General features: G+C 66.3%; 5 protein-coding genes, 1 long non-coding RNA gene and 1 other non-coding gene across 14 annotated transcripts; 5 read left to right on the top strand and 2 right to left on the bottom strand.

The window, feature by feature from the left end:
• Positions 1–546: 546 nt before the first annotated feature.
• Positions 547–1,623, bottom strand: LOC120223406. The gene is made up of 2 exons (XR_005526286.1): positions 1,086–1,623; positions 547–818 (listed from the first exon to the last, which is right to left on the bottom strand). It is a non-coding gene; the product is annotated as an uncharacterized LOC120223406 (long non-coding RNA).
• Positions 1,624–1,766: 143 nt separating this feature from the next.
• RPLP2 (ribosomal protein lateral stalk subunit P2) lies at positions 1,767–4,055 on the top strand. 2 transcript variants are annotated; one of them, XM_039221503.1, is made up of 5 exons: positions 1,767–1,878; positions 2,045–2,168; positions 2,724–2,772; positions 3,760–3,858; positions 3,945–4,055. In XM_039221503.1, the coding sequence occupies exons 2-5, from the start codon at positions 2,046–2,048 to the stop codon at positions 4,016–4,018; spliced, it is 345 nt and encodes a 114-aa protein (XP_039077434.1). In that variant the 5' UTR covers positions 1,767–1,878; position 2,045; the 3' UTR covers positions 4,019–4,055. The 2 variants fall into 2 exon arrangements, with proteins under 2 accessions (XP_039077434.1, XP_039077433.1); XM_039221502.1 differs by having other exon boundaries at positions 3,942–4,055.
• Positions 2,804–2,937, top strand: LOC120223445. Its single transcript, XR_005526295.1, has one exon. It is a non-coding gene; the product is annotated as a small nucleolar RNA SNORA52 (small nucleolar RNA).
• A 3,116-nt stretch (positions 4,056–7,171) lies between the features above and the next one.
• On the top strand, positions 7,172–12,348 carry PNPLA2 (patatin like phospholipase domain containing 2). The gene is made up of 9 exons (XM_039221551.1): positions 7,172–7,471; positions 9,274–9,506; positions 9,589–9,654; positions 10,000–10,209; positions 10,449–10,509; positions 10,615–10,779; positions 10,900–11,032; positions 11,249–11,371; positions 11,463–12,348. The coding sequence occupies exons 1-9, from the start codon at positions 7,285–7,287 to the stop codon at positions 11,731–11,733; spliced, it is 1,449 nt and encodes a 482-aa protein (XP_039077482.1). The 5' UTR covers positions 7,172–7,284; the 3' UTR covers positions 11,734–12,348.
• Positions 12,349–13,644: 1,296 nt separating this feature from the next.
• Positions 13,645–18,260, top strand: CRACR2B (calcium release activated channel regulator 2B). 3 transcript variants are annotated; one of them, XM_039221468.1, is made up of 10 exons: positions 13,645–13,785; positions 15,019–15,201; positions 15,278–15,389; positions 15,810–15,987; positions 16,280–16,426; positions 16,560–16,650; positions 16,801–16,893; positions 17,125–17,291; positions 17,495–17,566; positions 17,812–18,260. In XM_039221468.1, exons 2-10 carry the CDS (start codon positions 15,025–15,027, stop codon positions 17,990–17,992), a joined length of 1,218 nt encoding a protein of 405 aa, XP_039077399.1. In that variant the 5' UTR covers positions 13,645–13,785; positions 15,019–15,024; the 3' UTR covers positions 17,993–18,260. The 3 variants fall into 3 exon arrangements, with proteins under 3 accessions (XP_039077399.1, XP_039077401.1, XP_039077400.1); XM_039221469.1 differs by lacking the exon at positions 13,645–13,785 and adding an exon at positions 14,319–14,567; XM_039221470.1 differs by lacking the exon at positions 17,125–17,291 and having other exon boundaries at positions 17,812–17,917.
• A 991-nt stretch (positions 18,261–19,251) lies between these two features.
• Positions 19,252–24,039, top strand: CD151 (CD151 molecule (Raph blood group)). Of its 5 annotated transcripts, none has more exons than XM_039221570.1 (9): positions 19,252–19,355; positions 20,344–20,390; positions 21,256–21,343; positions 21,495–21,686; positions 22,055–22,129; positions 22,611–22,715; positions 22,823–22,981; positions 23,091–23,177; positions 23,259–24,039. In XM_039221570.1, the coding sequence occupies exons 3-9, from the start codon at positions 21,263–21,265 to the stop codon at positions 23,316–23,318; spliced, it is 759 nt and encodes a 252-aa protein (XP_039077501.1). In that variant the 5' UTR covers positions 19,252–19,355; positions 20,344–20,390; positions 21,256–21,262; the 3' UTR covers positions 23,319–24,039. The 5 variants fall into 5 exon arrangements, with proteins under 5 accessions (XP_039077501.1, XP_039077500.1, XP_039077502.1 ...); XM_039221569.1 differs by having other exon boundaries at positions 20,198–20,390; XM_039221571.1 differs by having other exon boundaries at positions 19,265–19,355; positions 20,193–20,390.
• Positions 24,040–25,181: 1,142 nt separating this feature from the next.
• POLR2L (RNA polymerase II, I and III subunit L) lies at positions 25,182–26,567 on the bottom strand. Its single transcript, XM_039221581.1, has 2 exons — positions 26,416–26,567; positions 25,182–25,461 (listed from the first exon to the last, which is right to left on the bottom strand). The coding sequence occupies exons 1-2, from the start codon at positions 26,508–26,510 to the stop codon at positions 25,353–25,355; spliced, it is 204 nt and encodes a 67-aa protein (XP_039077512.1). The 5' UTR covers positions 26,511–26,567; the 3' UTR covers positions 25,182–25,352.
• Positions 26,568–26,667: the final 100 nt, after the last annotated feature.

The following is a 26,667-nucleotide window of genomic DNA, read 5'->3' as shown; positions in this document are numbered from 1 at the left end:
TCAGGACGGAGCAAGGCTTTGGGGGCTTATCGGCTGCTGCCAGAAGCCGGAGCTCTAAATGTGCCCCTTCTGAGGCAGCCTCAGGGGCCTCCTCCTCCCGGAAGCCTTCGTGGGCCTCCTCTAGAGAGCTGATCCCGGCTCCTGGGGTGCTGTTAACTGGCAACCACTCGGCAAGCTTTCCCACACGTTGCCTTTCAATCTTTGCACCTCCCGGGGAAGGAAAAGGAGGCTCGGACAGATTATATTTTGCCCAAGGACGCATAGCGGGCACGTGCCAAAGCCAAGAACTTCCAGCTAGGTCTGGTCTCAGAGCCTGGCATCCCTGTGTTCATTCGCCGGCTCTGCGGCAGCTCAGTTCACGGGCACCCTGCTTCCGCCCGCTCCCCAGCTCTCACCGTCCCCCCCAAGATGGGCCGTGGCCAGAACCCCGCTTTCCCGGCTCCTGTCCCCCACTCAGCTTCTACATAGCTGCCAGAAGTCTGAACTCAATCGCAGGAATATTATTCACCTTTAAAAGGGAAGAAAATTGAGATACACACACTACAATACGGATGCACTTTGAGAACATTGTTAAATGAAATGTCAGATCTAAAAGGGCAAATATCACGTGCTTCCACTAATACAAGGTCCCCAGGGTGGTCAGAATTCAGAGACAAAAATGAAAATGGTGGGTGCCAGCGACTGGAGGAAGGGGGAGCAGAGAACTGCTGTTTAATCCAACTTGGGACGAAGGAAGACGGTCTGGACGGACGGCGGTGACGGTTGTGTAATGTAAGTGGACCCATATGCGACTGCCTTGGATGTTAACAATGGTAAACCTTTAAAAAATAAATGAGAATCCTTATTATTTTGCCTCTAAAAATAAAAACCACAGCCTCCCGCTTCTCTAGGTATTGCCAAAGTCCCCTCCTTGCCAGGAGGTTCCCCACTTCACCCCACTGTGGAACCCTGAGCAAGAAAGCCTTTCTGCGCCTCACACCCTCTGAGCGAGGTCGCCCGCAGGAGCCGTGCGGTTTCGGTGAACACACTCGGCGGGATGCACGACACCCGAGGGCCGGCTTCGCCGCGCCGGCCTCTGGACCCACCCCGGCCTCCGCGGGGCCTTCGCCCCAGTTCTCAGGGCCGCCTCGTCCCCCCAGGCTTATGTCAGCCTGGGCCGCCTCGCTTATTTGCCCTGTGTGTCTGCGCTTCTCTTCTGAACTCCTGTTCCGGAGAAGCAAGGGCGGGCCTGCTCCTCCTCGGCCCGCCGACCGGCAGCGGGTCCCGAACACCGTGTAGTGAGCCGGTGGCACATGGACACAGAGGTCAGTTCAGGGTCCACACGGCCCCGCAGGGAGGCCGCTCGGCTCCGCAGTGGGAGATCGGGCCGGGCTCGCCCACTTCACTGGCCTGGCCGCGCGGGAATGCAGGGGTCCCCACGGTCCTAGCGGCCCGGAACTACCCGCGAGCCAGTCGGCCGCGTGCGCCGGCACAGAAAGCGCGCCCGCACTTCCGGCAGCGGTGCACCATGGGACCTGGAGTCCTCCAACGCCGATGGCCACGCCCGCCGCACACAGATGTGTAGCGGCCGTGGCGGCCGCGCTGCGAGCTGCTCTCCCCGCCACCGGAGGGGGGCCGGCGGACACTCGCCCCCGCGTTGTGCAAGAAGGCGGCCCTGGAGTTGCCATTCGCCTTTGCTGCCGCGGTGCTGCACGGAACGAGGCCTCCCCGCCCCCGCCGCCTGGGCGCCGTGTGACGTCACTCGGAGGCGCCCTCTCAGCGCGGCACGCCGATCCCGGGGGCTTCTGGGTAGCGGATTACCCCCGCCCCCCGCGCCGGCCCCTTCCTTTCCGTCCCTGACGCCGCCGAGGTCGCACGCGTGAGGCTACTCGCCGCCGAGTGAGTGGGCGGCGGGGCCGCGGCGCTGGCTGGGTGGCGGCCGTGGGGGCCGTGGGGGCCATGAGGGTCCCGGGGAGGGGCGGGCGGGCGGGCGCCGGCCGGGTCTTGGAGGGGGTCGGGGCGGGCGGCTCCCAAGTCACGCCGTCCCCGTCTCCACCCGCTTCAGGATGCGCTACGTCGCCTCCTACCTGCTGGCCGCCCTCGGGGGCAATGCCTCCCCCAGTGCCAAGGACATCAAGAAGATTCTGGACAGCGTGGGCATCGAGGCGGACGACGACCGGCTCAACAAGGTAGCCGCCCCGAAGCCCCCGGCTGGCCCGACGCTGTGCATATGGGGGCCTCTGGCCTCGGCGGCGCGGGTTTCACCCTTAAGAAAGCAGTGTGCTCGGGGTGGGGGTGGGGCTTTGCTGCGACCCCAAGGAAGGAACAGTGGGTGGGCGTGAGGCGGATCTCCAGCCTGGTTGCAGGGACGCGAGGTTATAGCGCAGCCTAAGTCGTCTTAGTAACTACGTGTTAGAGAAGGAGAAAGGGCAGAGCGCATTTTAACGGTGTTATTTTTACCCGCCTCACTAACAACGTTCAGGCGGGAGGGGCTTATAAACTGAGATGCCATGCGACTCTTGCTCGGGAAACGCTGAAGTCTGCTGGTTCCCGCCTGCGGCACCGCTTAGAGAGCTCACGTGCGGGGCAGAAGCGTTGGGTTGGCCGGACAGGGATGGCCTCGAAGCCCTGGGGCGTTTCGTCATGTGCTCCTGAGGCCAGCCCTGCCCTGGCTCCAGGGGGTGAAGTTAAGGTGTGGGGCGCAGTAGTGACCCTCTGGTAACTGCTGGTTGTGGTTATTTTAGGTCATCAGTGAGCTGAACGGAAAAAATATCGAAGACGTCATTGCCCAGGGTGAGATTGCATGTGGGGGTTTTCATTCTCGTGGTCCATCCTAATCCCTGCTGGTCAGCCCGTGGCCTTCCAGGTTTCGCTTGTGGACCAGAGCACTCTAGAAGCCTCACCCAGAAAAGCGAGCAGGCTTCAGTGGGCTTGTGCCAGGGATGCTTCTAGACATTCTGAGTGGCAGGACAGCAGAGGGTGCTGGTGCTCCCACTGGGCCTGCCTGCCCGCCAGAGGGCTCTAAGCTGGGATGTTTCCTGTTTTAAGTATATTTTTTATAATGTTTGTTTATTTTGGTAAGAGAGAACACGTACTGGGGGAGGGGAGACAGGATCCCAAGCAGGCTCTGCGCTGTCAGCGATCTGGGACTCCGATCATGAACTGTGGCCAGCATGGCCTGAGCCAAAGCTGGACGCTTAACTGACTGAGCCACCCAGATGACCCCGGGAATTAGGGTTTTATAATCAAATCTCACCATGGGTTCTGGGGGTGGGTTTGGGAGCACAGACTGGGCGTGTGAGGGACCACAGGTCCCTGCCCCCCTTTGCCAGGCAGATGGGTTTCTGGTGGCATGAGGCCGCAGCTGTTGGGATTGTTAGGAAGGTGTGCTGCTGGGACCACTGTTCTCTCCCTGTGTGTCTTTCGTGGGGCACAGCCAGCTCAGCAAACAGCTGGGGGTGAGGATCTGGACCCGGGTGGTTGACTCCTTCGCGTCCTGGATGTAAATGCTTTTGTCCAGCTTCCTCTGGGGTGGGGTGCTGTTACCCAGTTTTTTATGGAGAGGGAGGGATTCCTAGAAGCCAAGTTTCCAGGTAGGAAATCGTAGGGGGCTGGGGTGTGTGTGTGTGGCAGAGGCAGAGCCACCTGTGTGGGAGGACAGAAGCTGGTGACACCGGCACTTGGTGATGGTGTCCCGTGTATCGGGCAGACTACCTCTTCACTCCCCCCGCAGCCTTCAGGCTGAGCGCCTGCTCTCCTCTCCTTCCCTGACGTCCCTAGGTATTGGCAAGCTGGCCAGCGTGCCCGCTGGTGGGGCTGTGGCTGTCTCTGCTGCCCCAGGGTCTGCGGCGCCTGCTGCTGGTTCCGCTCCAGCTGCAGGTAAGTGGAGGCCGGGGCCGGGTCTCCCCCGGGGGGCTGGCGTGCACCGTGGGCCCTGCTCACTGTCCCCTTCTTCCCCACAGCAGAGGAGAAGAAAGATGAGAAGAAGGAGGAATCGGAGGAGTCGGATGATGACATGGGATTTGGCTTGTTCGATTAGAGTTCTGTTCTTCTGCCAATAAAACCCTTTTTACGTACCTCTTGAGCGGCCCATGAGTACTTTGTAAGAGTGCGGCCTTGGCACAGTGCAGGTGTTGGGGGGATCCCATGGTGGGTGAGCAGGCCTTCATTTCAGAAGAAACCCACGCCCTTGCTGGGGAGGTGAAGAACCGAGGGTCTGGTGCCGAAATGGGTACCCGGGATGGGAGCATCTCTGTGGCTCTTGGGCGTGATGAGCCTTGAGTAGGCTCGGGAGGAGACGGGAGCCTTCGTAGGCCCAGTCCTGGTTCCCGAGGACTGCCGGGGCCTTTCCGGGGGGAAGCTTTTGGGGAACACACAGGAATCCTTCAAAAGCAGCAGTGGGGGGTCTGCAGTGCTCCGAGGAGGCTCCGGCTGGTGGAGGCCAGCAGTTGCCCCAAGGCTGGTCGTGGTTTTCAGTTACAAGAAAGCGGTGGGGCAGTAGTGCATGTGCACTGCGGAGTCCGGGCTCCTCTGGTTCACGTTCAAGTTCCACTTTTAATCTCAGCAACTCGGGGCAGTCCTATATCTCCTCTGAGGCTGGTTACCGCAGCTGTCTGGTGGTCTGTCCGGTTGAGGAAGGGGCTCGTAGGCAGCGGTGTCGGGCCACGTGCCCACTAAGTCCTTCGGGGGCCGGCCTGCCCGTGCGCGTGCAGCCACCATCCTGGCCCTGCGGCGGTTTGTAGTCTCCTGCTCCTTAGGTCCTCTGCCCACCAATGCCAGACCACCTGGTAGACCCTCTGCTTCTCCCTGTGATGGCTCTGGGTCAGCACCGCGCTGTAGTGTGTGCCCATCGTGTGCCAGGTTACAGCTCTGACCTACGCTCATGGGTTGTAGTTCTGCAGGGACCGGGTAAGGAAGGAGCACAAAAGGGACAGCTGGGGGTGGAGGGCCTCCCTCGGGGGACAGGACACTGTCCTGCAGGACAGGAGTGTGTGTGGGATGTGGGAGAGAAGGCCTGAAGCCCTCCTGGTTATCCAGAGCAGTGGGGACGAGGGTGGCTTTGGGGGACGACGTAGAGCCCACTCCTGTGGTCAGTGGGACATGGGCCTAGAGGAAGAGCGAGCATCACTGTACGGGTCCCAGCAGCAGGTGCTGCAGGGGGCAAGGACAGGGAGGGAAGGTGGTACGGAGGCCCAAGGTTCTCTGGAGGAGGGGGCCTCAAGTCCACGGCGACCTTAGAGCCCGAAGAGAAGGGTCCTGTGTAGGCGTGGAAGCAGGACACCTGTCTGCAGAATGACACATAGCAGGTTAGTATTTACGCACATGGTCTCAGGCCTCTGCTTTAATAAAGCCACTTTTTAGGGGCACCTGAGTGGCTCAGGTAGTTGAGCGCCCTCTTGATTTCAGTTCTGATCATGATCTCACAGCTCCTGGGATAGAGCCCCACATCTTGGGAGTCTCTCCCTGCCTCCTCCCACGCGTGCGCACAAGTGCCCTCTCTCTCAAAATATTTTTTTAAAATAATGATTACACAGCAAGCACTAGGGTTTTGTTCCCCCCCCCGCCAGGGTTCCGGGAAGTGCTGCTATGTTCTTGGCTCCAGAGCAGACAGTCCCAGGGGCCTGGGGAGAGGGGTGTGTATCCAAAACAGTTCAACCCCGATGTGGAAATGGGGGCAGAGTTCTCGCTGTACTGGGGCAGGGCCACCCTTCAAGGCCCCACAGTCCTTCAGAAGCAGGAAGGGCCTGGACCCTGGCTTGTCCTTGGAGCAGGTCAGGGACAACCTTGTCTCTGGCTCAGCTGCACCCCCAGCTCCCCTCTCCGTGGTCACCTGGATGAACCCCTGGGCATTCCAGGCCCGCTTTGGGGGTATGCTCATCCCCACCGTACCATGCCTCCTGACCCTGCGGCTTCCAGCGCTGTCACAAGGGGCCTTGACCATCCAGACGGGGCCACAGTCTACACTGTACATCCACCCAAAGAACTTGGGGGAGAGGGTCCCCATGTGCAAGAGAAGAGGTCAAATCTATGTCGAACTCAGATATCCCGTTTTCCCCAACAATACCCAGGTCTGGGCCCCGCTCCCCATCCCCAGGGTGTTTGTACAGGCAGCAGGGCAGCCCAGGCAGCCGGGTGCCCTCCACCCCCGCCCCCGACGGTCCTCATTTTGAGCTTCTGTAAACAATGTCTCCCTGTCTCCACCCTCTGAGAAGTGCTGGGTCTGGACTGACCTTGCCCAACTGCTCTGTCCTGTGCTGGTCTCTGTCAGGCACACCGTCAGTACCAAGTACGGGTGGCTGACAGCATAGAGGCTGAGGGATGGACAGCATGACCCAGGTGGCCCTGTCCCTGGGAAGCCCGGCTCTGGCTTCTCAGCCTGGGCCTGGTGGGGGGGGGGGCGCGGACATTCCCAAGCCGTAGCCCAGGCCTCCACAGCCCTGGCACCGGCTGGGTCGCGGACCAAGCTTCTGCCTAGGGAGTGGGTGTCGAGACAGAGGAATCCCACCACTCCAGCACAGACCAGCCCCTTGTCCTGAAGGCGGGGTGAGGTGCTGGGCTGGGCCCTGGACCCAAGCCAGGCTATGCCTGCCCTACACTCCAGGACGAAAATGAGGAAAGGAGTGGGAGGGTGGCGTCACTGGAGGGCTCCGCCTGCTGCGGCAATTAGCGGGGGCGGGTAGGCCCTGAGTCCTACCCGGGTAGAGCCCAGGTTACTGCCCAGCTACGGAGTGGCAGCCGCTGCTGGCAGCTGGGCCTGGGCGTCAGGTTGGTATCTGTAACACTAGTGTTTGCTCGGGGAGTCGTGTGTGATTCGCTTCCAGCCCTAGATATTTATGAGTCAGTCTGTGGGTGAGTCCCGGGGTCCTTGCCTCGGGGCGAGCTCCTCAGTGACCTAAGTGGGTGCTGTAGGCGGGTCCCGCAGTCCCCGCCCGGACATCAGGGGCCTCCCCGTCGCAAGTCCCCAGACTCCGCGCGCCCCTGGCCTGCGCTGGCCCCTCCCTGCACCCCTGGGCCGCCGTGGGTTCCCCCCAGCGTCCCCACGAGGCGGGGCACTGGGTCTCGGGCCCGGGGGCGGGGCTCCAAGGCCCCCGGAGGGCGCGGCCGTTCCCCGCGCGCTGCGATTGGGCGGCGCGTGTCGGCCCCGCCCCCACCCGCCCCCACTAAAAACACCTCGTCCGCCACCGCCGGGCACAGCGTCTCCGCCCTCGCAGGCGGGGACCCCCGGCAGCGGCGACCGCGGGGCCCGGGCCGGCCCCGGAGCGAGCGGGAGCGCGCGGCGCGCCCCGGATCCCGGGGGCCGGAGCGATGTTCCCCAAGGAGGCGACGTGGAACATCTCGTTCGCGGGCTGCGGCTTCCTGGGCGTCTACCACGTCGGCGTGGCCTCCTGCCTCCGCGAGCACGCGCCCTTCCTGGTGGCCAACGCCGCGCACATCTACGGCGCCTCGGCCGGGGCGCTCACGGCCACGGCGCTGGTCACCGGCGTCTGCCTGGGTGAGGGGAAGGGAGGGGACCCGGCGGCGGGGTCCTGCCTGGGCGAGCCGCGGCCAGACGGATGTTCTTCCGGAGCAGGGAGCGCCCCCGTCCCCGCCCCGCTCGGGGGTCTGTCCGCCGGGGAAGCTGGCGGGGGCGCGGTGCGGCGGGGAGGGGTCTCTGCCCGCGCCCGGGACCCGGGGCCGAAGGTCCGATCTCGGGCGCCGTCCCGGGGGCGGGGCCTGGTTTGTTTTGCTCAGTGGTGCCCAGGAATTGGGGTGGGGCCACGCGAGCCTCGGGCCGAGACCAAGGCCCTTGAGGGCGCAAAGGCTGGAGGACGGACAGGTGCAGCAGAAGGTATTTCACTGGAAAGAGAAAGTAACTCGTGGGCGGGGCCGTGAGAGTCAGGGAAGGGATCTCACTGCCCCAGTAGCCCCTCAGTGCCCCAGTAGCCCAGTAATGGCCCGGATGCCCGCCGTCACTGTGTCCTGCGTCTGTGCTGCTGTGTCCCCGGGGTCCCGTATGGGGGTGGCCTCTGAAGAGATATTTGGGTAGTGGCCTGGTGCCTCCCAGGGCACTTGGGGGAGGAACCTGGCAGGTAGGGCTTGGCAAGGCGAAGTCTCCCCCACCCTCTCCCTCTTTGCCTCCCGCCCACTGTGGGCCTGGGTCCCCGGTGTGGCCAACCCACTCCCTGGCATGGGAGGCGCGCCTGGGCCCTCCAGCCGCCCGGGCGGTAGTGGGGCTGTCGGTGGGCACTGGGGTGGCCTTCTCTGCTGGGACACACACATTTCGGGAGGCGCCTGCGAGTGCTGTTTACAGCACGCTGAGTACGTCAGGAGTCCCGGGAGTGGTGCCCAGCACCCAGCCTACCAGGGCAGCCAAGGTGACAGAAGGGTCAACAGGCCTTAGAAGGCCCTGCCCGGCAGGAGTCTGTCCAGGCTTCTCCCCTGCCCCCTTCCAGTGACCTTTGCCCTGAGGTCGGTCTGGGGTAAAAGGAGAACCGCTCTCCATCCTTGGGACCTGGCGGTTCTCAGCTGTGGGGCTGCCCCTCCCTCACTGCGAACCTTCAGGCCAGTGTCTGTCACGCCTGCATGCTGGCCTCAGGCCATACCCGACTCACTGCCCTGGAGGTGACTCCCAGGACACCTTCTCTCCCCACCCCCCACCAGGAAGCCTCTTTCTCAGGAGTGGCCTCGGGCAGCTACAGTCCCCATGGCGTGGCGGGTTCTGCCCCCACTTCTGCCCAGGACAGTGGTCCGCACTCCTCACCCAGGCTCTCCGGCTCCGTGACCCCTCATGGGCCCCTGCCCTGCCTTTGCCTGAGGCCAGCGCCCATCAGCCCTCAAGAAGGGTGTTGGGGGGGCTCGCTCTTGGCTGCAGAGTCACAATTGTGCTTTCTCAAGGGTGGCGGGGCCCCACTCGTTCCAGCCCTGTGCCCACAGGCCTGTGCTGGACTCCCTGGACCTGGCCAACTGTGTGAAGGCTGCAGCTGGTCAAGGTTGAACCTCTGCCTTCCCCCCTTCACAGGCTGGGGGCCACGCCCGGCCAGGCCCAGTGACTCATGGATCAGGGCAAGCAGTTGGGAAACACTGGACAGAGGGAAGGCCGTGGCCCCAGCTGTCTGCCTCCCCGGGGGGCGGCCTGCCTGTCTCTCCAGGGGCAGGTAGCAAAAGTCCCGGTCATGGGCCAGGCCTCGCGATGGATACTGGGAATTCTCCAGGGTAGACGGCAGTTCCATGGCTGCGTGTGTGGCTCTGGGTGTGGAACCATGGGGGTGCTAAGCCAGGGGTGCCGGGCCCTGACCGTTGGCCCTGCTCACCCAGGCGAGGCAGGTGCCAACATCATCGAGGTGTCTAAGGAAGCCCGGAAGCGGTTTCTGGGTCCACTGCACCCCTCCTTCAACCTGATAAAGACTATCCGTGGCTGCCTGTTGAAGACCCTGCCTGCTGACTGCCATGAACGTGCCAGCGGGCGTGTGGGCATCTCCCTGACCCGCGTCTCTGATGGCGAGAACGTCATTATATCCCACTTCAGCTCCAAGGACGAGCTCATCCAGGTGGGCCCTGGGGGGCCGCGTGGGGGCACAGTATGAAAGCAGGGTCTCTGCTCACCACGCCCTCTCTGCCCCTGCCCCACAGGCCAACGTCTGCAGCACCTTCATCCCTGTGTACTGCGGCCTCATCCCTCCGGCCTTCCAGGGCGTAGTAAGTATCCCCTGGGCACCTGTTCTGGGTGGCAAGGGTTGGCCACTGGGCAGGCAGGGGGACAAGCCAGTGGTGCCCCCCGCACACCCCGAAGTCCTACCACAGCCTGTTGCCTCACTTCCCCGAATTACTCAAGAGCAGGCCCGCCCCCTGGAGAGGCATACTTCCTGTGGCTGCCTCTGCCCCTCCCCCATGGTCTGGCCATCTGCTCAGGGGCCCATGGCCAGTGCCCAGTGGGTGAAAGGATGGAAGGAAATAGCCACGGGGGGGGGGGGGCCAAGGTGGCCCAGTGGGCTAGCCAGCTCAGTCCTCAGGCCCCTCCCTGTGCGACCGTGTGTCTCTCAGCGCTATGTTGACGGCGGCATCTCAGACAACCTGCCACTCTACGAGCTCAAGAACACCATCACCGTGTCCCCCTTTTCGGGAGAGAGTGACATTTGCCCACAGGACAGCTCCACCAACATCCATGAGCTCCGGTTCACCAACACCAGCATCCAGTTCAACCTGCGTAATCTCTACCGCCTGTCCAAGGCCCTGTTCCCGCCCGAGCCCACGGTGAGCCATGCACCAGGGGGCCTACGCCGCCTCCTCGCTGGGCGCCAGGGGAGCGAGCTGCCCAGAGGGCCTCTCCTAAGTGACCGGGGGGAGGTGGGGTTCGCACAGCCTTTCCACCGCGGTCGCCTGTCCAGCGGCCCGGATCCAAGTCACCTTGGTGGAAGGGGTTGCCGGGCCTCCGGGGGCAGAGCCGGGCACCTGTGGCTCCCTGCGCCTGTTCATTGTTCCCCCTGCCTTAGGTGTTGCGAGAGATGTGCAAGCAGGGCTACAGGGACGGGCTGCGTTTTCTGAGGCGGAACGGTGCGTGGGTGCTGCCTGGAATGCCGTGGGGAGGCCGGTGTGCTGGCCCCTGGCCTCTGCCCCTGCTCCCATGCTGATCACCTGTCTGGGGGGGTCTCCACCCAGGCCTCTTGAACCGGCCCAACCCCCTGCTGGCGCTGCCCCCTGCCTGCCCCCATGCCCCAGAGGACGAGGATGTGGAGGAGGCCCAGGGGGCCCTAGTGAAGGGTCCCTTGCAGCCACCCCTGGAGGATCACATCCTGGAGCATCTGCCTGCGCGGCTCAATGAGGGTGTGTGCAGGTGGGGTGGGGGAAGGGGCGTACCTGGCTGGTGGGGTTGCTGAGGAGCAGGGAGGTGCTGGCTTCCCCGACTGCGGCTGCGGGTCAGCTTCCCTCTTGCGCCCACCCCAGCCCTGTTGGAGGCCTGCGTGGAGCCCAAGGACCTGCTGACCGCGTTCTCCAACATGCTGCCTGTGCGTCTGGCCACAGCCATGATGGTGCCCTACACTCTGCCCCTGGAGAGTGCTGTGTCCTTCACCATCCGGTGAGGGGGGGAGGGGGCTTTGGGCGGGGACTGTGGGGGACCAGGCCTCGAAGTCATCCGTGAGTAGAGGACACCACGGAGAAGAGGCCACTGGTGGGGGATACTGCAGAGATGCCACATCAAGGGTCCCAGAAGCTGGGGCACAGGCCGCGGTGGAGTGGGCGTGGGTTGGGGGCGGAGCCATGGAGTCTGAGGCCACGCCCCCCCCCCCCCCAGCTTGCTGGAGTGGCTGCCTGACGTCCCTGAGGACATCCGGTGGATGAAGGAGCAGACAGGTAGCATCTGCCAGTACCTGGTGATGCGTGCCAAGAGGAAGCTGGGAAGCCACCTGCCCTCCAGGTGAGCCCCCCTCACTGTTGTGTCTCCCCCGGGCCTGAAGCCCCAGGGACCCCTCTAAAGCCCTCCTGCCCTCCACCCCTCCCCACTGCAGGCTGACGGAGCAGGTGGCGCTGCGTCGCGCCCAGTCACTGCCGTCTGTGCAGCTGTCCTGTGCCGCCTACAGCGAGGCACTGCCCAGCTGGATGCGCTCCGGCCTCTCGCTAGGGGACGCACTGGCCAAGTGGGAGGAGTGCCAGCGCCAGCTGCTCCTGGGCCTTTTCTGCACCAACGTGGCCTTCCCCCCTGATGCCCTGCGCATGCATGCCCCCGCCGGTCCTGCCCCTGAGTCCCCACAGCTCCCACCCGGCTCGCCCCCTTGCTGAGTGCACCCCCCCCCGCCCTCCCTCAGCCCTCGGGGTCCCGGTGCTGAGGGCTGGGCCCCCAGCTTCCCTGCCCCGTGAGGTGGGGCCCTGGGGCGGGCTGGGCCTCTCTCCAGGACTCCTGCACAAGTAAGGAGATGGGGTCCCTCACAGCTGCTAGAACGGGACTGGCCGTCGACCCCCCACCGACCACTCACCCCTCACCTGTGCCTTCATCTCCCCCTGAGGCCCCTCCCCGGCCCGGGGCGCCCCGGTCCGAGCAGTGTTACTCCTGAGAGCTTTGCACCTGCTCCTCCCTCATTTGCCACGTTTCGCCGAAGAACCTTTGTGAGGAATTATTTATTTTCGCCAAAGCAGTTATAATAAATGCCACAGCTCAGCCCCTGCCTCCTTCACTTCATGTGACTCCCCGGCCACAGGGCCCTGCTGTCCTGCAGCCTGGCATTCAGGGCCTGCACCCGGCCCGAGTCCTGGCCCGCTTCTCTGCTGGGACTCCTCTGTCCGGCCCGCTTTGCCCCGAGGCGTGCTGCCTGACCCTTGGGCACGGCTTTCCAAGGCCCAGTGGAAATACCAGGACCAAGATCCTTGCTAAATAAAAACTGAGAAATGTTTACAAAAGGTGGTGTCTGCATCTGGGCTCCGTGGTGACACAGGTGGTGTGGGGCTGACTTCAGGCTTGGGCGGCTGTGGAGGGTGAGGTTCCCAAGCTGAGCCCCGGGGACCTGAGAGCCGCAGGGCCTGCCCCACTTTGGGCATTTGCCACAAGGCGCTGGGCCTCCCCTTGTCACAGCAGACCTCACTGGCCTCACTCCCTTGTCCCCCTCCCCACCACACCCCCATGACCCCTTGCCGGCGTGTAGGATGTAGGACGGGTCGGAATGTCAGGCAGGGTGAGGTCTGACCCAGAGGCGGCTGGACCTTGTTCTGTGGGAGATGGTTTCCTGAAAGCGTCCTCTGCCCTGGACAGTCTGAGGGGATGCAGCCAACCCTTGCTGGTGACCCAAAGGGCCCACGGGGGAGGGGCGTTGGAGCCGAGCTGGGTGGTTGGCTGGCTGTCCGGCTGTCCCCTGACCAAGGTGTGAGGCTGGCGGGCCCCAGCCAACAATAACGGATGGGACTGAAGGACTGGGAGAGCCGGCTGGGCAGGTCCCCAGGTCCGGGTGCGGGTGCCGGGAGCCGCCCCCCGCTGGCTCTCAAAGTCCCGTCCTATAGGCCCAACCCGTTCTAGTTCAGCGGGATCCCAGGCCCCTGGAGAAGCAGAGGCCTCCAGACCCCCAACCACCTCCCAGGTGCGTGCAGGGGGCCGCGCTGGGGCTAGGGAGGGGGGGCCCCAGCCGGAAGGTCGCATGCAAGCCCCGCCCAGCTCCTTCTCGCAGCCCGCCCCGCAAGGAGAACCCAAGTCAGGGCTGTGCCCCAAAAGGAGAGCTTGGGGGCAGGCTGCCTGGGGAGGCCCCCCTGGGCCCCCCACCCCCACGGCCTCCCTTCCCCACTTGTACATGCATTACAGCGAGGCAGCGGATTTAAAGGCCATTTTGTAATGTGTTCCCTGCTAATTGTTAAACAACGGGAAAGACCGAAATTGGAAAACACAGGAAAGAAAGTGTAGCGCACCCCGCCCTCCTGGAGATACCCGCTGAAAATATCTTGCTCTGCCTCCTGCCCGGCTTTGTCCTGCACATACTTTTTGGCGCCTTAAATCGGGATCCTGGGGACAGACCTGCTCAGGAAGGGTCCCCAGGCCCCCGGGGTCATCTCCGCCCCGACGTGAAGTCAGCTCTGCCCGGACAGACGCCGGGGAGGGGGGCGGGGGGCGGCGGGGGCCGGGGGCCGGGGGCCGGGCGAGGTGCGGGGCGAGAGCCGGGCGGCTGGGGCCGCGCGGAGAGGCGGAGACACGGCGACAGTGGCGGCGGCGGCTCCGCCCGGGGCCGGCCCACGCCGGGGTCTCGGTTCCCCGCCGGGCAGCAGAGGCCGCTCCGGGCCCGCGCCCCCCGCGCGCCGCCGCCTTTCCAGGGGAGCCGCGGGGCCGCGCGGCAGGTGAGGCGGCGCAGCTCGCAGGTAGGCGCCGCGCGGGTCCCGCCGCTGCGCCCCGCCCTGCGGTCGCCGCGGGACTCGCCGACCCTCCGGGGCCCTTGGGAGCCGAGCGGCGGCGGGCGCAGGGCGGGCGGGCCCGGCCGGCACGTCTGCCCCGCTCCCCCGCCCGGCGCCGCGCAGCTTCCGGCGGGGATGGACCTCTGGTCCCGGGGAGCCCGCGAGCCGCGGGCGGAGTGGCGCACCCGCTGGGGCGAGGCGACGGCGAGAGCGGGGAGACGCCTCCGGCCCCCCGACCCCCTCACGCCCTTCCTCGCACATGCCCTCTTTGGACGTTGCGCCCCCCCCCCCCGGCGCCCCTGGAATATGGGCGCGGAGGGCAAATTAGGGTCCCAGACTGAAAGGAGAGGACCCCAGAATCCCCGGGCCGGGGGTCAGTGTTGGGAAATCCGGGGCCTGGGCGTTGTGGGGACCACAGGTGGGTCTGATTGGGGGGCGGGGCGCCATGCGGGGAGGGGTCCGAGCAGGTTCCGCGGCCTGGAGGGGGCGAGTCCGGCGGAGCAGGAGGGCCTAGTGCCGGGGAAGGGCCGTCGAGCCCGGAATGTGGCGCGTTCCCGACAAGAGCCGTGGAAGGCACCGGCGCTTCAGGCTGAGACCCCGCGCCCTCGCCCCCGCCCCCCCCCCCGAGGCCCCGGGCGCGGTGGGAGGGGCGGCGGCAGAAGGGGCGCAGCGCACGCCGCCTGCCGGCGGGCTGGAGCCAGGACCGGCGAGGCCCAGACTCGGCCCAGCCGGGTCGGCCCGGTCTCCAGGTGCCCACCTTCAGCAGCTGCTCGGCCCCTTCCCCCGCTGGCCAGTCCGTCACCCGAGCTCTCTCCCTCCAGCTGCCAGGAGCCCGCACCTCCTTATTTTCCATCGCAAGGCTCTCCTGTAGCTGCCTCCCCACCCTCAACCCCCACGGGGGTTGCCCCTCCCGCAGGCCCTTCCCCGCACCAGCTCCGTCTCCCCGGCAGCCCCCGCAGGCCAGGGGCCGGCGCCACCGCACCCATGACACCCCTTTTCTGCAGCGACCGCTCCCAGTTATCCTTCTCTCCGGACCTCTGCCATGCCTCCCCCCACCTTCCCACCTGGTGGGGGAGGCTCCTCTGCGCCCCCCGGCCCCACCACCCAGCGGGGTCCTCACCCGCAGCCTCTCTGCCTCCCCTCCCCGCTTCTCATTTCCACTGAGCTCTGTTAGGCCCTGACTCTTCCTTGGCTTCGCAGCACGTGATGGCAGAGACCCCCGTGGCCGCGGCCAGGCCTGGGGCTGGGGAGGCCCCGGAGGAGGAGGAGGAGGAAGGAGGGGGCTCCCTGAGGCCACGGGCAGAGATGCTGGAGCAGGCCCAGGAGCTCTTTCTGCTGTGCGACAAGGACGCCAAGGGCTTCATCACTCGGCATGACCTGCAGGTGAATCCCCAGTCCCAAGGGGCTGCCCCAGGCCGGCCGAGCTCGGCGCTCAGCCCCGCCGTCCTTGCCTGGCCAGGGCCTGCAGAACGACCTGCCTCTCACACCCGAGCAGCTAGAGGCTGTGTTCGAAAGCCTGGATCAGGCCCGCACAGGCTTCCTCACCGCTTGGGAGTTCTGCCTTGGCCTGGGTGAGCTGAGCCCCCCTCCCCACCCCCGGCTGCCCAGAGACCCTTCAGTGGCACGTGTGTGGCGCCTCTCCACTGGCTGCCTATGGAACACGCACTGGTGTCAGGACACACAGACCCCAGAGGAAGCCTCCCTGCCCCCTGCCCAGATGCCCTGTGTGCTGCCCGCCCCCCCTCCAATCTATGCCAAACTCAGGTGGGGCCGGGAGCCAGGCTTGCCCTGTTCTGGCCCGGCTGTCACCTTTCATTCCTAGGCCACGAATCTGACCAGGATAAGGAAGAAAAACAGGAAACTGGGCTCAGAATAAGGACAGGATGTGTGCGTGTGTGTGTGTGTGTGTGTGTGTGTGTGTGTGTGTGTGTGGTGGCTGAGCCAGGGCGCTAACCTACAGCCTTGGTAATCCCACCTTTCCATGCCCGCAGGGAAGTTTGCGGGGGCGGAGTCAGCCCAGGGCACACTGCCCTCCCAGGCTCTGGAGGAAACCTTTGAGTCGGGCTGGTCAGATGTGCAGGGCACCGGGGGCTCCCTGGAAGAGGAGGAGGAGGAGGAGAGGTTCTGCGAAGCACTGCAGCAGCTGGGGGTGGCCCCGGTCCTGGGCCAGTGAGTTGGTGCTGACCCAGGTCCCTCTTCTACCCCCCCCCCCCCGCATGCTGCCTGTCCACAACGCCCGCGTGTCCGTTCCAGTCCAGGGTCCCGAGGCGGGGACTGGCCCAGTCGCTCCGTCAGCTGTGACACCGGGGAGGGGCTGAGCGTGATTTCCCGCAGAATTTGCATTGCAGGAGGCGAACGCGGCTGGTCTATCCAGGGCTGCAGGTGTCTCCAGAGGGCTTACCCTTCGGGATGGGGTCAGGGAGCCCCGACTTCAGCTTCAGCCCCTGTCCGCCCCCTGCAGGCAGCGAGCGGTGCGGACGCTCTGGACCCGGCTGCAGCGTGAGCGACCCGAGCTGCTGGGCTCCTTCGAGGACGTTCTGATGCGCGCGTCGGCCTGCCTGGAGGAGGCAGCCCGAGAGCGCGACAGCCTGGAGCAGGCGCTGCGGCGGTGAGGGTTGGGGCCGGGCGGGGTCTGGGGCCCAGGTGGCTGGGCTCGGGAGGCGGTAGAGGCGAAACTGGGGCCTATGGTGCCGGGGGGCTCAAAACAGCAGTCTCCCCCTCGTCCTCCCCGGCCCCCGAAGGCGGGAGAGCGAGCACGAGAGGGAGGTGCGGTGTCTGTACGAGGATTTGGAGCAGCAGCTTCGCGAGCAGCGCCGGCGCCCCAGCCGTCAGGTGCGCGAAGCCCCGCCCCGCCCCGGCCCTGCCCAATCCCAGACGCGCTAGTGCCCCGGCCCCGCCCCCTCAGGTGGGTCCCCCCGGCCCCCCCCGGCGCGTGCCCCCCCCCCCCCCCGCTGGGGCTCAAGAGCCCCGCGCGCCTCCCAGGACCTCCCGCGGGGGGCGCGCGCGGGCCTCCTGGAGCTGGAGCTGCAGAGCCGGGAGCAGGAGCTGGAGCGGGCAGGCCTGCGGCAGCGGGAGGTGAGTGGCCCCCGCCCGCCCTGCAGGCTTGGGGCGCTGACAGACCCAGGCGGGGCCCCATTCCCGCCGGCACCCACGTTCCCGGTACGCCTGAGGTCCCCGGGCCTCCGTGNGCGCGAAGCCCCGCCCCGCCCCGGCCCTGCCCAATCCCAGACGCGCTAGTGCCCCGGCCCCGCCCCCTCAGGTGGGTCCCCCCGGCCCCAGACGGCGCCCCCCCCCCCCCCCCCCCAGCTGGAGCAGCAGCTGCAGGCCCGCGCCGGCGAGCAGCTGGAGGCGCAGGCGCAGAACGCCCAGCTGTGGCTGGCCAACGAGGCGCTGAGGACTCAGCTGGAGGGGGCGCAGGAGCAGCTCCGCAGGCTGGAAGGCGACGCGCGGGGCCGCCGGGAGCAAACCCTACGGTGCCTGGGGCTCGGCGCGGAGGCAGACCCTCAGGGGCGGGCCAGGGAGGGGCTGGGGCCGGCGGGCGAGGCGGGGCGGGGATCGCTTTGGGGGGCTCAGGTTCCGGCCACTTCCAGACCGGCCCTCGGGGTGCGCGTGGGTCAGCGTCGTGGGACGCCCCGAGGAGCCTCCCTGTACCCAGGTCACCACCGCCCTCCTGCAGGGATGTGGTCACTGTCTCGAGGAACATGCAAAAAGAGAAGCTCAGCCTCCTGCGGCAACTGGAACTCCTCAGGTGCGGCCTGGCGGAGGCCGAGAGGGGGGGCCCGACACAGCCGGGACCTCCCAGCGCCCAAACGTTCCCTGCCCGCCTCATCCCACCGCGGGGAAGCCCCTCCTCATTCTGTCCCCCGTCCCTCATGGCGTATCCCAGCCAGACACCCGGGCTGAGGGAGAGGAGCCCGCATTCCCCCCCCCCCCCACTCCCCAGGAATGCTGCCCCTTGAGACCTCTCAGAGCCCTGGGACTCCCCTTCCCCAGGGAGCTGAACGCGAGGCTCCGGGATGAGAGGGACGCCTGTGAGGACAAGCGGCTAGCCGGTGGCCGGAGGAAAGCTCTGGCCATCGCCCGCTTGCCGGGGCCCGCCTGCTGCGGTTGCTGCTGCTGCAGCTGGGCTCGCCCCCCAAGACGAGGCTCCGGCCACCTTCCCAGTGCCCGCTGACCATGCCCGAGAGACTCACCGGGCGCTGCTTGGAGAGGCCACACTCGCAGACGATGCATCATGGCTAGGGGCTGCCCGTCCAGCACGTGGGCTCTGGGCAGTGCGCTGCCGGGCCTGCGTGCGTGCAGACATGAAGGAGCTAACCTAGGAGTGGTCAGCGTCTCGCGTGCCTCCCTGCTGGGTCTCATCCTGTCGCCGTCCATCAAATCCATCTCTGACCAGCCGAAACTCTTCCTCCTCCTAATAAAGTCCATCGACTGCACCGTGACCTCCTTGGGCTATGTGTACGTGAGCCACAGCATTTCCGTGGCACACACATGAGGTGTGCTCAAGGCAAGTGGACGGTGCCCGTGTGGCACAGGTCCTGAGGTGCTGGGGTTGTGGTCGCCCCTGCCTGTCTCTGGTCATGCCTGCAAGCCCTCACTGTCCATTAAAGCTGAGGCCCCGTGGGGGCCTCTGTGGGAACGAGGGGACGGAGGCCCACTGTCTGGGCCCCCTCCCCATACCCGTCCTCACGCAGCCCCAGGTGGACCAGCTCAGCCCGCTGGAGCTGAGCCAGTCCTGAGTGGGACCTCCTGGGGCACTTCTGCACCCACCCGCTGTCAGAACCATGAGCCTTGGGCAGGGAGCTGGGCACCAGTGCCGCCCACGATCCATGGAGAGCTATTCCAAATGACTGCAGACCCTGACGCACCCTGCCTGGGTCTGGGAACGAGCCTGCTGGGCTGGGAGTCCCCTCCCCCTCCTCACTCCCACTGCGGGGTTTCCCAGCCCAGCAGGTCGGAGAGCTCTGCGCTGTCTCCCCCACCCCTTTCCACCCCTCCCAGGACCAATGCCTTCCAGACTGGGCTGTCTGTGGCTGGGGCCCCAGGTCCCCGCTCCAGGCTGTCCTCCGTTCTGCACCTGGAGCGACCGCACTCCGTCGTCTGACCGCACCCCCAGACCCTTCCCCAGCAAGGCCAGCATCTATTCCGCCAACGCTGCAAGCCTCTGGGTGGTCCCCGGGTGGTGGGGAGAGAACAGGGCCTGGGCCTGGAGGAGGGCCTCCCCCGCCCCCAGCCAGCTCCTCTGTCTCCTGAGGGCGTGAGCCCCGGCTGGGCTGCGGGCGCCCCCGGGTGCGGCACGCCCGCCCCCGCAGTCCCGGGCGGACCCCAGCGCCCGCACCGACTGGCGTCCCCGCCGCGCGCCAGCGCAGAGCGCCGTCCAGACCTGCCCCGCGTCTGCCGGGGGCGGGGCCTGCGGGCCGGGGGCGGGGCGCGTCTCACTCCCGGGCCGGCGACCCGCCGCGCAGTCTCGGCGCTCGGAGCCACCGCCCCCCGCCCCCGTCCCCGCCGCCGCCGGGCCGGACTGCGACGCGTGGCCGGTGAGTGCGCCGCCTGGCCGGGCGGGCCGGGAGGGGCCGAGGGTCCCGGGACCGTGCGCGGCCCGCCCCCCGAGGCCGGCTGCGGGCCACGGGAGGCCCGGGAGGCCCGGTGGGCCCGGTCCGCAGGCCGGCACCAGCTCTCTCCCGGCCCTTTCCAGAGGGGCACGGACGCCCGGGAGCCGGACGGGCGGAGGGAGGCCCGGGGCGGGGCGCCACCTGGGTCTTCGCACGGGCCTGGGGGGCCCTTCGACTCCATCTGAGCACCCTAGTCATTGTCTCTGGACACCGGTGCCTTTCCCTACGGCTGGGTGAAGGTGGGCGCGCCGCGGGCTCGCCCGGGCGGGGACTCCTCCCCGGGCCTGGCCCGCGCCGATCGCGGGGCTCCCTTACTTGGGGCGTAGGCCGCCGAGGGTCCGGCTGAATCGCGGGGGCCAGGGCGGGGCGGTTCCGTCCCAGGCCGCAGGAACTATTTCTGGCCGGCGCTTTCCCAGGGGGCTCACATCCGCCAGGCGCTCCCGGAAAGAAGGGCCCCTCCTCCGCCCGCCGCCCGCGCCTGGGGGCTGGACCTGTGTCTGGAACCAGCCTCCTCAGAAGGCTGGGACCTCCCCAAGGGCCCAGGGGCAGCCTGCGGGCACGTGGGCCCCCGTAAGCCCAGCTCCGCTGAAGGGGTCTGCGTCTATTTTTTTTTCCTTCCTGGGGTGCAGGTACCAATGCTTGGTGGGGTGAGGGACAGGGCGGGTCTGGCAGGAAGGCCCAGGGTGGGGTGCTTGGAGAAGGCGGGTGGTCCCTCCCAGGATCACACTATCCAGAAATGTCTTCCGCCCTGCCTCGCCCAAGCGCAGACCAAAATACCCGGCCTGGCCTCCTCCCCTGCCTGGCCTGGAAGTCCGGCCAGCCCGATCCATTGCCAGGGGTGGCCGCAGGACGGGTGGCAGGCGCTCGCCTCTCCAGCGTGGGCCAGACCTGTGACCTGTCCCTGCTCTCCTAGAGGAGCCTCCTCCGGAACTTCTGTCCACCTGTCTCACAGCCAGCCGGGTGAGCGTGGGGTGGGGCGGGTGAAAGTTCAGCTCTGGGTGGTGCTGCGGCAGTCTGGAAGCACAGCCTGGGGCTTTCAGCTGCCATCCGTGTCCCCGGGCTCTCTGCCCCCTCCCCCCCACCCCAGTGCAGACAGCCCACAAGAGAGCAGGGAAGGGGTCCCTGGGGTGCCGCTGCGGAGCACAGCCTGGAGGCTCACATCTTGCTGGGTTTGGTGGGACCCTTTCCAGTAGTGAGGACCGGCAGAGGAAGTACCCCACATCTGGGGGATGTTTCTGCTGGCTCTGCATGCCCAGAACCCTGTATTGTCACTCTGCGGGAGGAAGGCAGGCCTGGCTTTTAACAGACACCTGAGGGGCTTCCCTGAGGCCGCCTGGCTGTAAGGGGCAGATCCGGCTGAGTGGCCTCCTCCCCCCCAGCAGCCGATAGGTTCCTGCCAGCCTGTGATGTGGAGCCCCGGGAATGCTGTGTGCCGGGAGGGGGCGGGGGGGGCCTGCATGAGCTCATCCTGAGGTGCCTGCTGGGGCTTCTGACCCTGGCTGCCAGCAGGGTGAGTCAGCCGGTGGTGGCTGGGATCCTTCACGGCCCCCTGGTGTCCAGGGCTCTGGTCAGGGGAGCCAGGCCCTTTGGCCTTCCAGGGCCCGGCCTTCAGCTTGGCTGGGGCACTAGACCTCCTACCTGGCTGCAGCAGGGGACGGGGGTGCTGGGATGGGGGGTCCCGAACTGCTCCCCCAGGAAGTGTCCTGGTTCTCAGAGACACTGTCCCAGCACCTTCATTCAGGGCCAGTGGTGAGCTTGGCTTCAGCGAGGGGCTGGCCTGGGCATCGGTGTCCCCTCCTACTGACCCCCCCCCCCGGCCTCTCAGCCCCAGGATGGGGGAGTTCAACGAGAAGACCACGTGCGGCACCGTCTGCCTTAAGTATCTGCTCTTCATCTTCAACTGCTGCTTCTGGGTGAGGAGTGGGCACCCCTTCCCGCTGGCCTCCCCTGCCAGCCACCTCCTCCCTCCCATTCCTGGTCCTTCAGAGGAACCCTGGGCTGTGGGCTCAGCCCCATCTCTCAGGCCTGGCGCCGGATGTGGTGACCAGTGTGCACTGCCCACAGCTGGCTGGTCTGGCCGTCATGGCGGTGGGCATCTGGACACTGGCCCTCAAGAGTGACTACATCAGCTTGCTGGCCTCGGGCACCTACCTGGCCACAGCCTACATCCTGGTGGTGGCTGGCGTTGTTGTCATGGTGACCGGAGTTCTGGGCTGCTGCGCCACCTTCAAGGAGAGGCGGAACCTGCTGCGCCTGGTTAGCACGGCACGGCTGGCACTGGGGTGTCGGATGGGGGTGGGGCATACCCAGCAGGGGCTCCCCACTGGGCTGCTGGGGTGTGGGTTCTGGGGTCCTGGTGAGAACGGGAAGGGGGGGCTCTAGTGACGCTGTGGGGAGAACCTCTGCTGTGCACACCTGTGTGAGGGGGGGCCGTCCCTGCACCCCAGCTGGGCCAGCTGAGGGAAAATGTCAGGGGGTGCCAGCACCCACCTGCTGCCCGGAGCCCTCTGTGGCCACTTGGGATCGGAGGTTGGCTCTGCTCCGTCACGCCTGGACGCTAGGAGTCCTCACGGGACAGGGGTGTCTGCGCCCACCCCACCTAACCTGTCCCCGCGCATCCCCAGTACTTCATCCTGCTCCTCCTCATCTTTCTGCTGGAGATCATCGCTGGCATCCTGGCCTACATCTACTACCAGCAGGTGAGGGACCTGGCCAGGCAGCACGGGGACATGCACACATGGGGACACGCATGTGTACATGCAGGGACACAGATGTGCACGTGTAAGAAGACATGCACACATGCGGGAAAGGACACGCCCTGTCCCCACCCTGTGCTCCAGAGCCCACCGCAGTACCGCGAGGCCCCGGGGGTGGGGGCTGGCTCACAGTGCGGAGGGCACAAGGTAGGGCGGACAACTTGCCTGCAGCACCCCAAGATGCCCACGTGGGGGCTCATGTGGGGAGCAAGGTGTCCATGGGACCTGGAGCTCCCTCCCTGCCCTCAACCCTGTCCACGGCCACCTGAGTGACTCTCCAGCCTAGCCCACCCCTCCCCAGCCAGCATCTGGCCCTAGCCCTGCTTGCAGACCCCCCCACGTCTCGCCAGTCTGTCCCTGCCTCCACGTGCCCCAGCTAGGAGGGTCTTAGATTGTCCCGCTGAAGCTGTCACCTCACCCCCAGCTGAACACAGAGCTCAAGGAGCACCTGAAGGACACCATGACCAAGCTGTACCACCAGCCAGGACACGAAGGTGTGACCAGTGCGGTGGACAAGCTGCAACAGGAGGTGTGTGGGCTGCACGGTGGTGGGTGTGCACACCCCTGCGGGCCTCCCCTGGCCTCCGAGGGAGTCCCTGCCCTGGGCGCTCAGCCGAGACCGCGTTCCCACTGCAGTTCCGCTGCTGTGGCAGCAACAACTCCCATGACTGGAGGGACAGCGAGTGGATCCGCTCAGGCCAGGCGGATGGCCGAGTGGTTCCCGACAGCTGCTGCAAGACTGTGGTGACCGGCTGTGGGCAGCGGGACCACGCCTCCAACATCTACAAGGTGGAGGTAGGTGCCTGGGCTCCCTGGTGCAGGGCTGACCAGCCAGGGGCCCCACTCAGGAGGTGGGGGGGGCTGGACCCGCCCACCTTCGGCACCCTTATCCCTCCGCCCCCAGGGTGGCTGCATCACCAAGCTGGAGACCTTCATCCAGGAGCACCTGAGGATCATCGGGGCAGTGGGCATCGGCATCGCCTGCGTGCAGGTTCGGCGGGGGGCGGGCAGTCCCCGGGGCGCAGGGGACACGGGGCGGCGGTGCCCTGCTCACCTGGGCTCTGTGCCGCAGCTCTTCGGCATGGCCTTTACCTGCTGCCTTTACAAGAGCTTGAAGCTGGAACACTACTGACCGCCCCGTGCTGCTCCTCAAGCGCTGCTGCTTCGCGCCCGACTACTGATGGCCCTGGGGCCTGAGTCCCAGGATGCTGCTCCGAACCCTCTCCCCACCCTGCCAAGGAGGTGGTGTTCTCTCATGTGCCCACCCCCAGGCCACCACCGTGACCTCTGGGGACCCCCATCCTCAAGGGGAGCTTCAAGTGCCTTTCTCTCCGACCAGAGGACTGAGGTGGGGTCCTGTGGCTGCGGGGGGTGGGGGTGGGGTACTGGGTTCTGACCACAACGTTCCTCTATGCTCTTCCTTTGGGGTAGGACCCTGGGGGGTCTCAGCCAGAGGGGCTGGCTGGAGGTGAACTGGGCCGAAAGGGGCTGGCCCCCCCAGGGTGCTCCCAGACCCCCGGATACACCTCTGTGTGGTGGTGGGGGGGGTGTTCCTGGGTGGGGTCAGCTGTAGGCGAGGAGTCCCAGATGCACCTGCCACGGGTCCCCCCGCCCTGCCCGGGAAAGCAAGCAGGCCCTGTGTGTCTGCCCTCCCCAGTCAGGCCTCTGCTGCCCGAGCCCCTGCTCGGATCCCCCACCGCTCTCCCCACAGGAAAAGCCACAGGTTCACTCGTGCGGTCACCTCCCCTTCGCAGAAGCGGGGAGTTGTGGCCGGACTCACTGCTGTATCACAAATGCCTACAACTGCTCCTGCCACGTGACAGGCGCTCAATAAAAGTTTGTGGAACAAGCGAGCTCACTGTTAGCGACAGACGCGGTTCTGGTCCTCAGGGCCTTCTCCCCAGCAAGGGGGACAGAACCACCCAGCCAGTCCCACAAGGGGCCAGGAGGGCACATCCTGGGGGCCAAGGACGGACTGGACTCCAGGGCCAGGAGGCCAGTGGCAGGGACAGGTGCGCACAGGCTGCGAGCAAGAGCCTCGAATGCTGGTGTCCAAACACCATTCTGGGTTGCGTAGGATTAGGAAGGGGGTGGGGGCTCAGGACCGGGACCCGAGAGGCCTGAGCTCTGGCAGGATGGGCACTGGCATCAGGAGCCCAGGCTTAGGCTGTCTGCCCTGGGCACAGCCTCCCTTCCCACCACAGGTTTGCTCATGGGTCCCCCGTGTCAGGCATCTGGGCAGCAGGGCTGGCCCTGAAGAAGGCGCCAGAGAAAGCCGCCTCCATCTCCTAACCACAAGCTCCTGCCTTCTGCCTGCGGGAGGGCACCAGCGTTTGCCACCTCCTGTGCAGGGTGACAGCTGTGGGCTCTAGGGCTCAGGATGAGCTGGAACAGGATGGAAGCCCCTGGGAGATAGCTGTACTGTCAGGCCCACAGGATAAAATGCTGATGCCCAGGGCCCTGGGAGCCTGACCAGCTGACACCCAGCAGAGCCTCCTGGGCCCACCCTCCACCTGATGTGAGGGTCTCAGGGGTGGCAGTGGACGCTGGGTGCTCCCCTCAACCCTGCCCCCTGCAGAACATGGCGAAAGGAAGAAACCTGCTGGGCTTGGCTGGAGCCTAGAAGCTTTTGGCAGCAAGACCCTCTGGATGGGCAACAGAGACACAGCAAGCACTCTATTCAGGGCCCAGAAAATCTGGCTGTTGAGATCCCAGAGAAGTTTTGCTAGGCCTAAGGAGCACCCAGAACATGGGGGTGGGGATGCCAGTGTCCCTTGACCCCCCCGACCCAAGTGCTCTTGGCTGTGTGCGGTTTGCTGGTCCGTGAAAGCCCACACTCCAGGAACCCCCCACCCCCAGGCTGAATGGCTGCCATCTGAACAGCTCTTCCTCCCCCTGGGTGGTGAGGGCACGTCCACCCCTGAGCAGCTTTGGGCACGAGACAGGACACAGAATCCAGTGGCAGGGAGTCCCACAAAACCAGGCCAGCTGTTAGGACCTTCTAGTGGTTCTGCAAAGAACTTTACTGGATGGTTCCTCCCAGGGTGGAAGACACACAGCCGCGGGCGGTGCGAGGGCGTGCTCCATGCTGTCCACACCTCACTGGAAGAACTCTGAGCAAGACACTGGGCAAGACATGCCAGCGGGCAGGCAGGCTCCAGCGCCCTCACTTCTCCAGAGGCGCATAATTGAGCAGCTTCTCAATCAGGTCCACGTGGGCCAGCAGCATGCGACGGCAGCAGTAGCGCTTCAGGCCGAGTGCGTCCAGGGCGTCCCTGTGGGCGAGGAGAGCGGGCCGTGCTGCGTCCATCCAGGTAGTTGTGGGCACATGGAGGGCCCTGCCAGGGCTGCAGCTGTTGGGGGATCGTTCCAGCTCCCTCCACAAGTCAGGGAGGGAGACGTCTCTCCAGGACACTCTCACCCCCCCCCCCCCATCACTTTCATCTAACCCAGTTGCCTTAAAGGCTTCCAGAACATTATCCCACTGCTCCAGTGGGCACAGATGGCAAGCTGGGACAGAGCACGCCAGGTTGGGAAGTCCCTGCCGGTGGTATCTTAGCGAGGGGGTCCGTGCAGGCTACCGGCCATTCACTCACACTCTGGTCATTCCAACAGACTCATTAATACGTGGCATGAGCTCTGACCACCCCTGGCCTCCCCATTCATCTAAAACATTCGAACGACCCCCCCCGGCCCCCCCCCCCCCCCCCCCCCCCCCCCCCTCATGGCTATGTGGCCAGGAGGCTTGTTGCTTGTTCTATATCCGTGAGAGACACATGGTTCTGCAAGACGTGAGGGGGGTCTAATGACAGAGAGGAGAGCGAGCAGACGGACGGGGAGGAAGCTGAGGACTTGGGTGCCGTGACTGCCAGAGGATACCTGGAGGTCCCCAAGACACGGCGGCTTGATACCCAACTCCCCTCCTTTCCGCGGACTGCGAGGCGGGGGTGGGGGCAGTGGCAACGCTCCCGTGAGAACGCATCAGTAGAGCAGGGCTGCGAGCCCCTGCAGGGCCCGCTGCGTTCTGATAGGAGTGCCCGCCCCCCCGCCCCGCCAGGACCCGGGGACCCCGGGACTCCGTCCCGCCGCTCCCTCGCCCCCGCGCCTAGCAGCGGCCCACCCGCAGACCGGGACCCCTCGACCCCAGAGTTCCACCCCGCCCTTCAGTCCCGCAGGCCGGGCCCCCACACCCCCCGTTCCCCACGCCCCGGCCCGGCCCGGCGCCTCACCCCTCGGTGTACTCGGCCTGCAGCAGCCCCAGGTAGGCCTCCCACTTGTTGCCGACGATCTTGCCGCAGGTGAAGCAACGCACGGGTATGATCATGGCGGCGGCAGCTCAGCGCCCGCTCGGTCTGATCTCGCCGCGCTTCCGCCGCGGAGCCGGCCCCGCCTAGGGCGCGTCCATGGCTGCGGGGGGGGAGCCCCGCCCCGCCCCCTGCCTCCCCCGCCCGCCTCGCCGGCCCCGGTGCCGTCGGCGTCCG

The sequence above is a fragment of the Hyaena hyaena genome, unplaced genomic scaffold, assembly GCF_003009895.1.
Source record: "Hyaena hyaena isolate Hyena2069 unplaced genomic scaffold, ASM300989v1 scaffold_989, whole genome shotgun sequence".
Lineage (NCBI taxonomy): Eukaryota > Metazoa > Chordata > Mammalia > Carnivora > Hyaenidae > Hyaena > Hyaena hyaena.
The sequence above is the reverse complement of the archived record's forward strand: the minus strand, read 5'-3'. Positions and strand labels throughout refer to the sequence as shown.

Excerpts from the sequence above, each read along its gene's own strand:
- CD151 (XM_039221570.1), top strand. The coding sequence starts at position 21,263 with ATGGGGGAGTTCAACGAGAAGACCACGTGCGGCACCGTCTGCCTTAAG. Across the intron at positions 22,982-23,090 it reads CCAACATCTACAAGGTGGAG|GGTGGCTGCATCACCAAGCT; the intron begins GTAGGTGCCTGG and ends CTCCGCCCCCAG. Across the intron at positions 23,178-23,258 it reads TCGGCATCGCCTGCGTGCAG|CTCTTCGGCATGGCCTTTAC; the intron begins GTTCGGCGGGGG and ends TCTGTGCCGCAG.
- POLR2L (XM_039221581.1), bottom strand. The coding sequence starts at position 26,510 with ATGATCATACCCGTGCGTTGCTTCACCTGCGGCAAGATCGTCGGCAAC. Across the intron at positions 25,462-26,415 it reads CAGGCCGAGTACACCGAGGG|GGACGCCCTGGACGCACTCG; the intron begins GTGAGGCGCCGG and ends CCTCGCCCACAG.
- PNPLA2 (XM_039221551.1), top strand. The coding sequence starts at position 7,285 with ATGTTCCCCAAGGAGGCGACGTGGAACATCTCGTTCGCGGGCTGCGGC. Across the intron at positions 10,780-10,899 it reads GCCTGCGCGGCTCAATGAGG|CCCTGTTGGAGGCCTGCGTG; the intron begins GTGTGTGCAGGT and ends CGCCCACCCCAG. Across the intron at positions 11,033-11,248 it reads GCTGTGTCCTTCACCATCCG|CTTGCTGGAGTGGCTGCCTG; the intron begins GTGAGGGGGGGA and ends CCCCCCCCCCAG.
- CRACR2B (XM_039221468.1), top strand. The coding sequence starts at position 15,025 with ATGGCAGAGACCCCCGTGGCCGCGGCCAGGCCTGGGGCTGGGGAGGCC. Across the intron at positions 16,427-16,559 it reads CTGGAGCAGGCGCTGCGGCG|GCGGGAGAGCGAGCACGAGA; the intron begins GTGAGGGTTGGG and ends CGGCCCCCGAAG. Across the intron at positions 16,894-17,124 it reads CAGGCCTGCGGCAGCGGGAG|CTGGAGCAGCAGCTGCAGGC; the intron begins GTGAGTGGCCCC and ends CCCCCCCCCCAG.
- RPLP2 (XM_039221502.1), top strand. The coding sequence starts at position 2,046 with ATGCGCTACGTCGCCTCCTACCTGCTGGCCGCCCTCGGGGGCAATGCC. Across the intron at positions 2,169-2,723 it reads ACGACGACCGGCTCAACAAG|GTCATCAGTGAGCTGAACGG; the intron begins GTAGCCGCCCCG and ends TGGTTATTTTAG. Across the intron at positions 2,773-3,759 it reads CGAAGACGTCATTGCCCAGG|GTATTGGCAAGCTGGCCAGC; the intron begins GTGAGATTGCAT and ends TGACGTCCCTAG.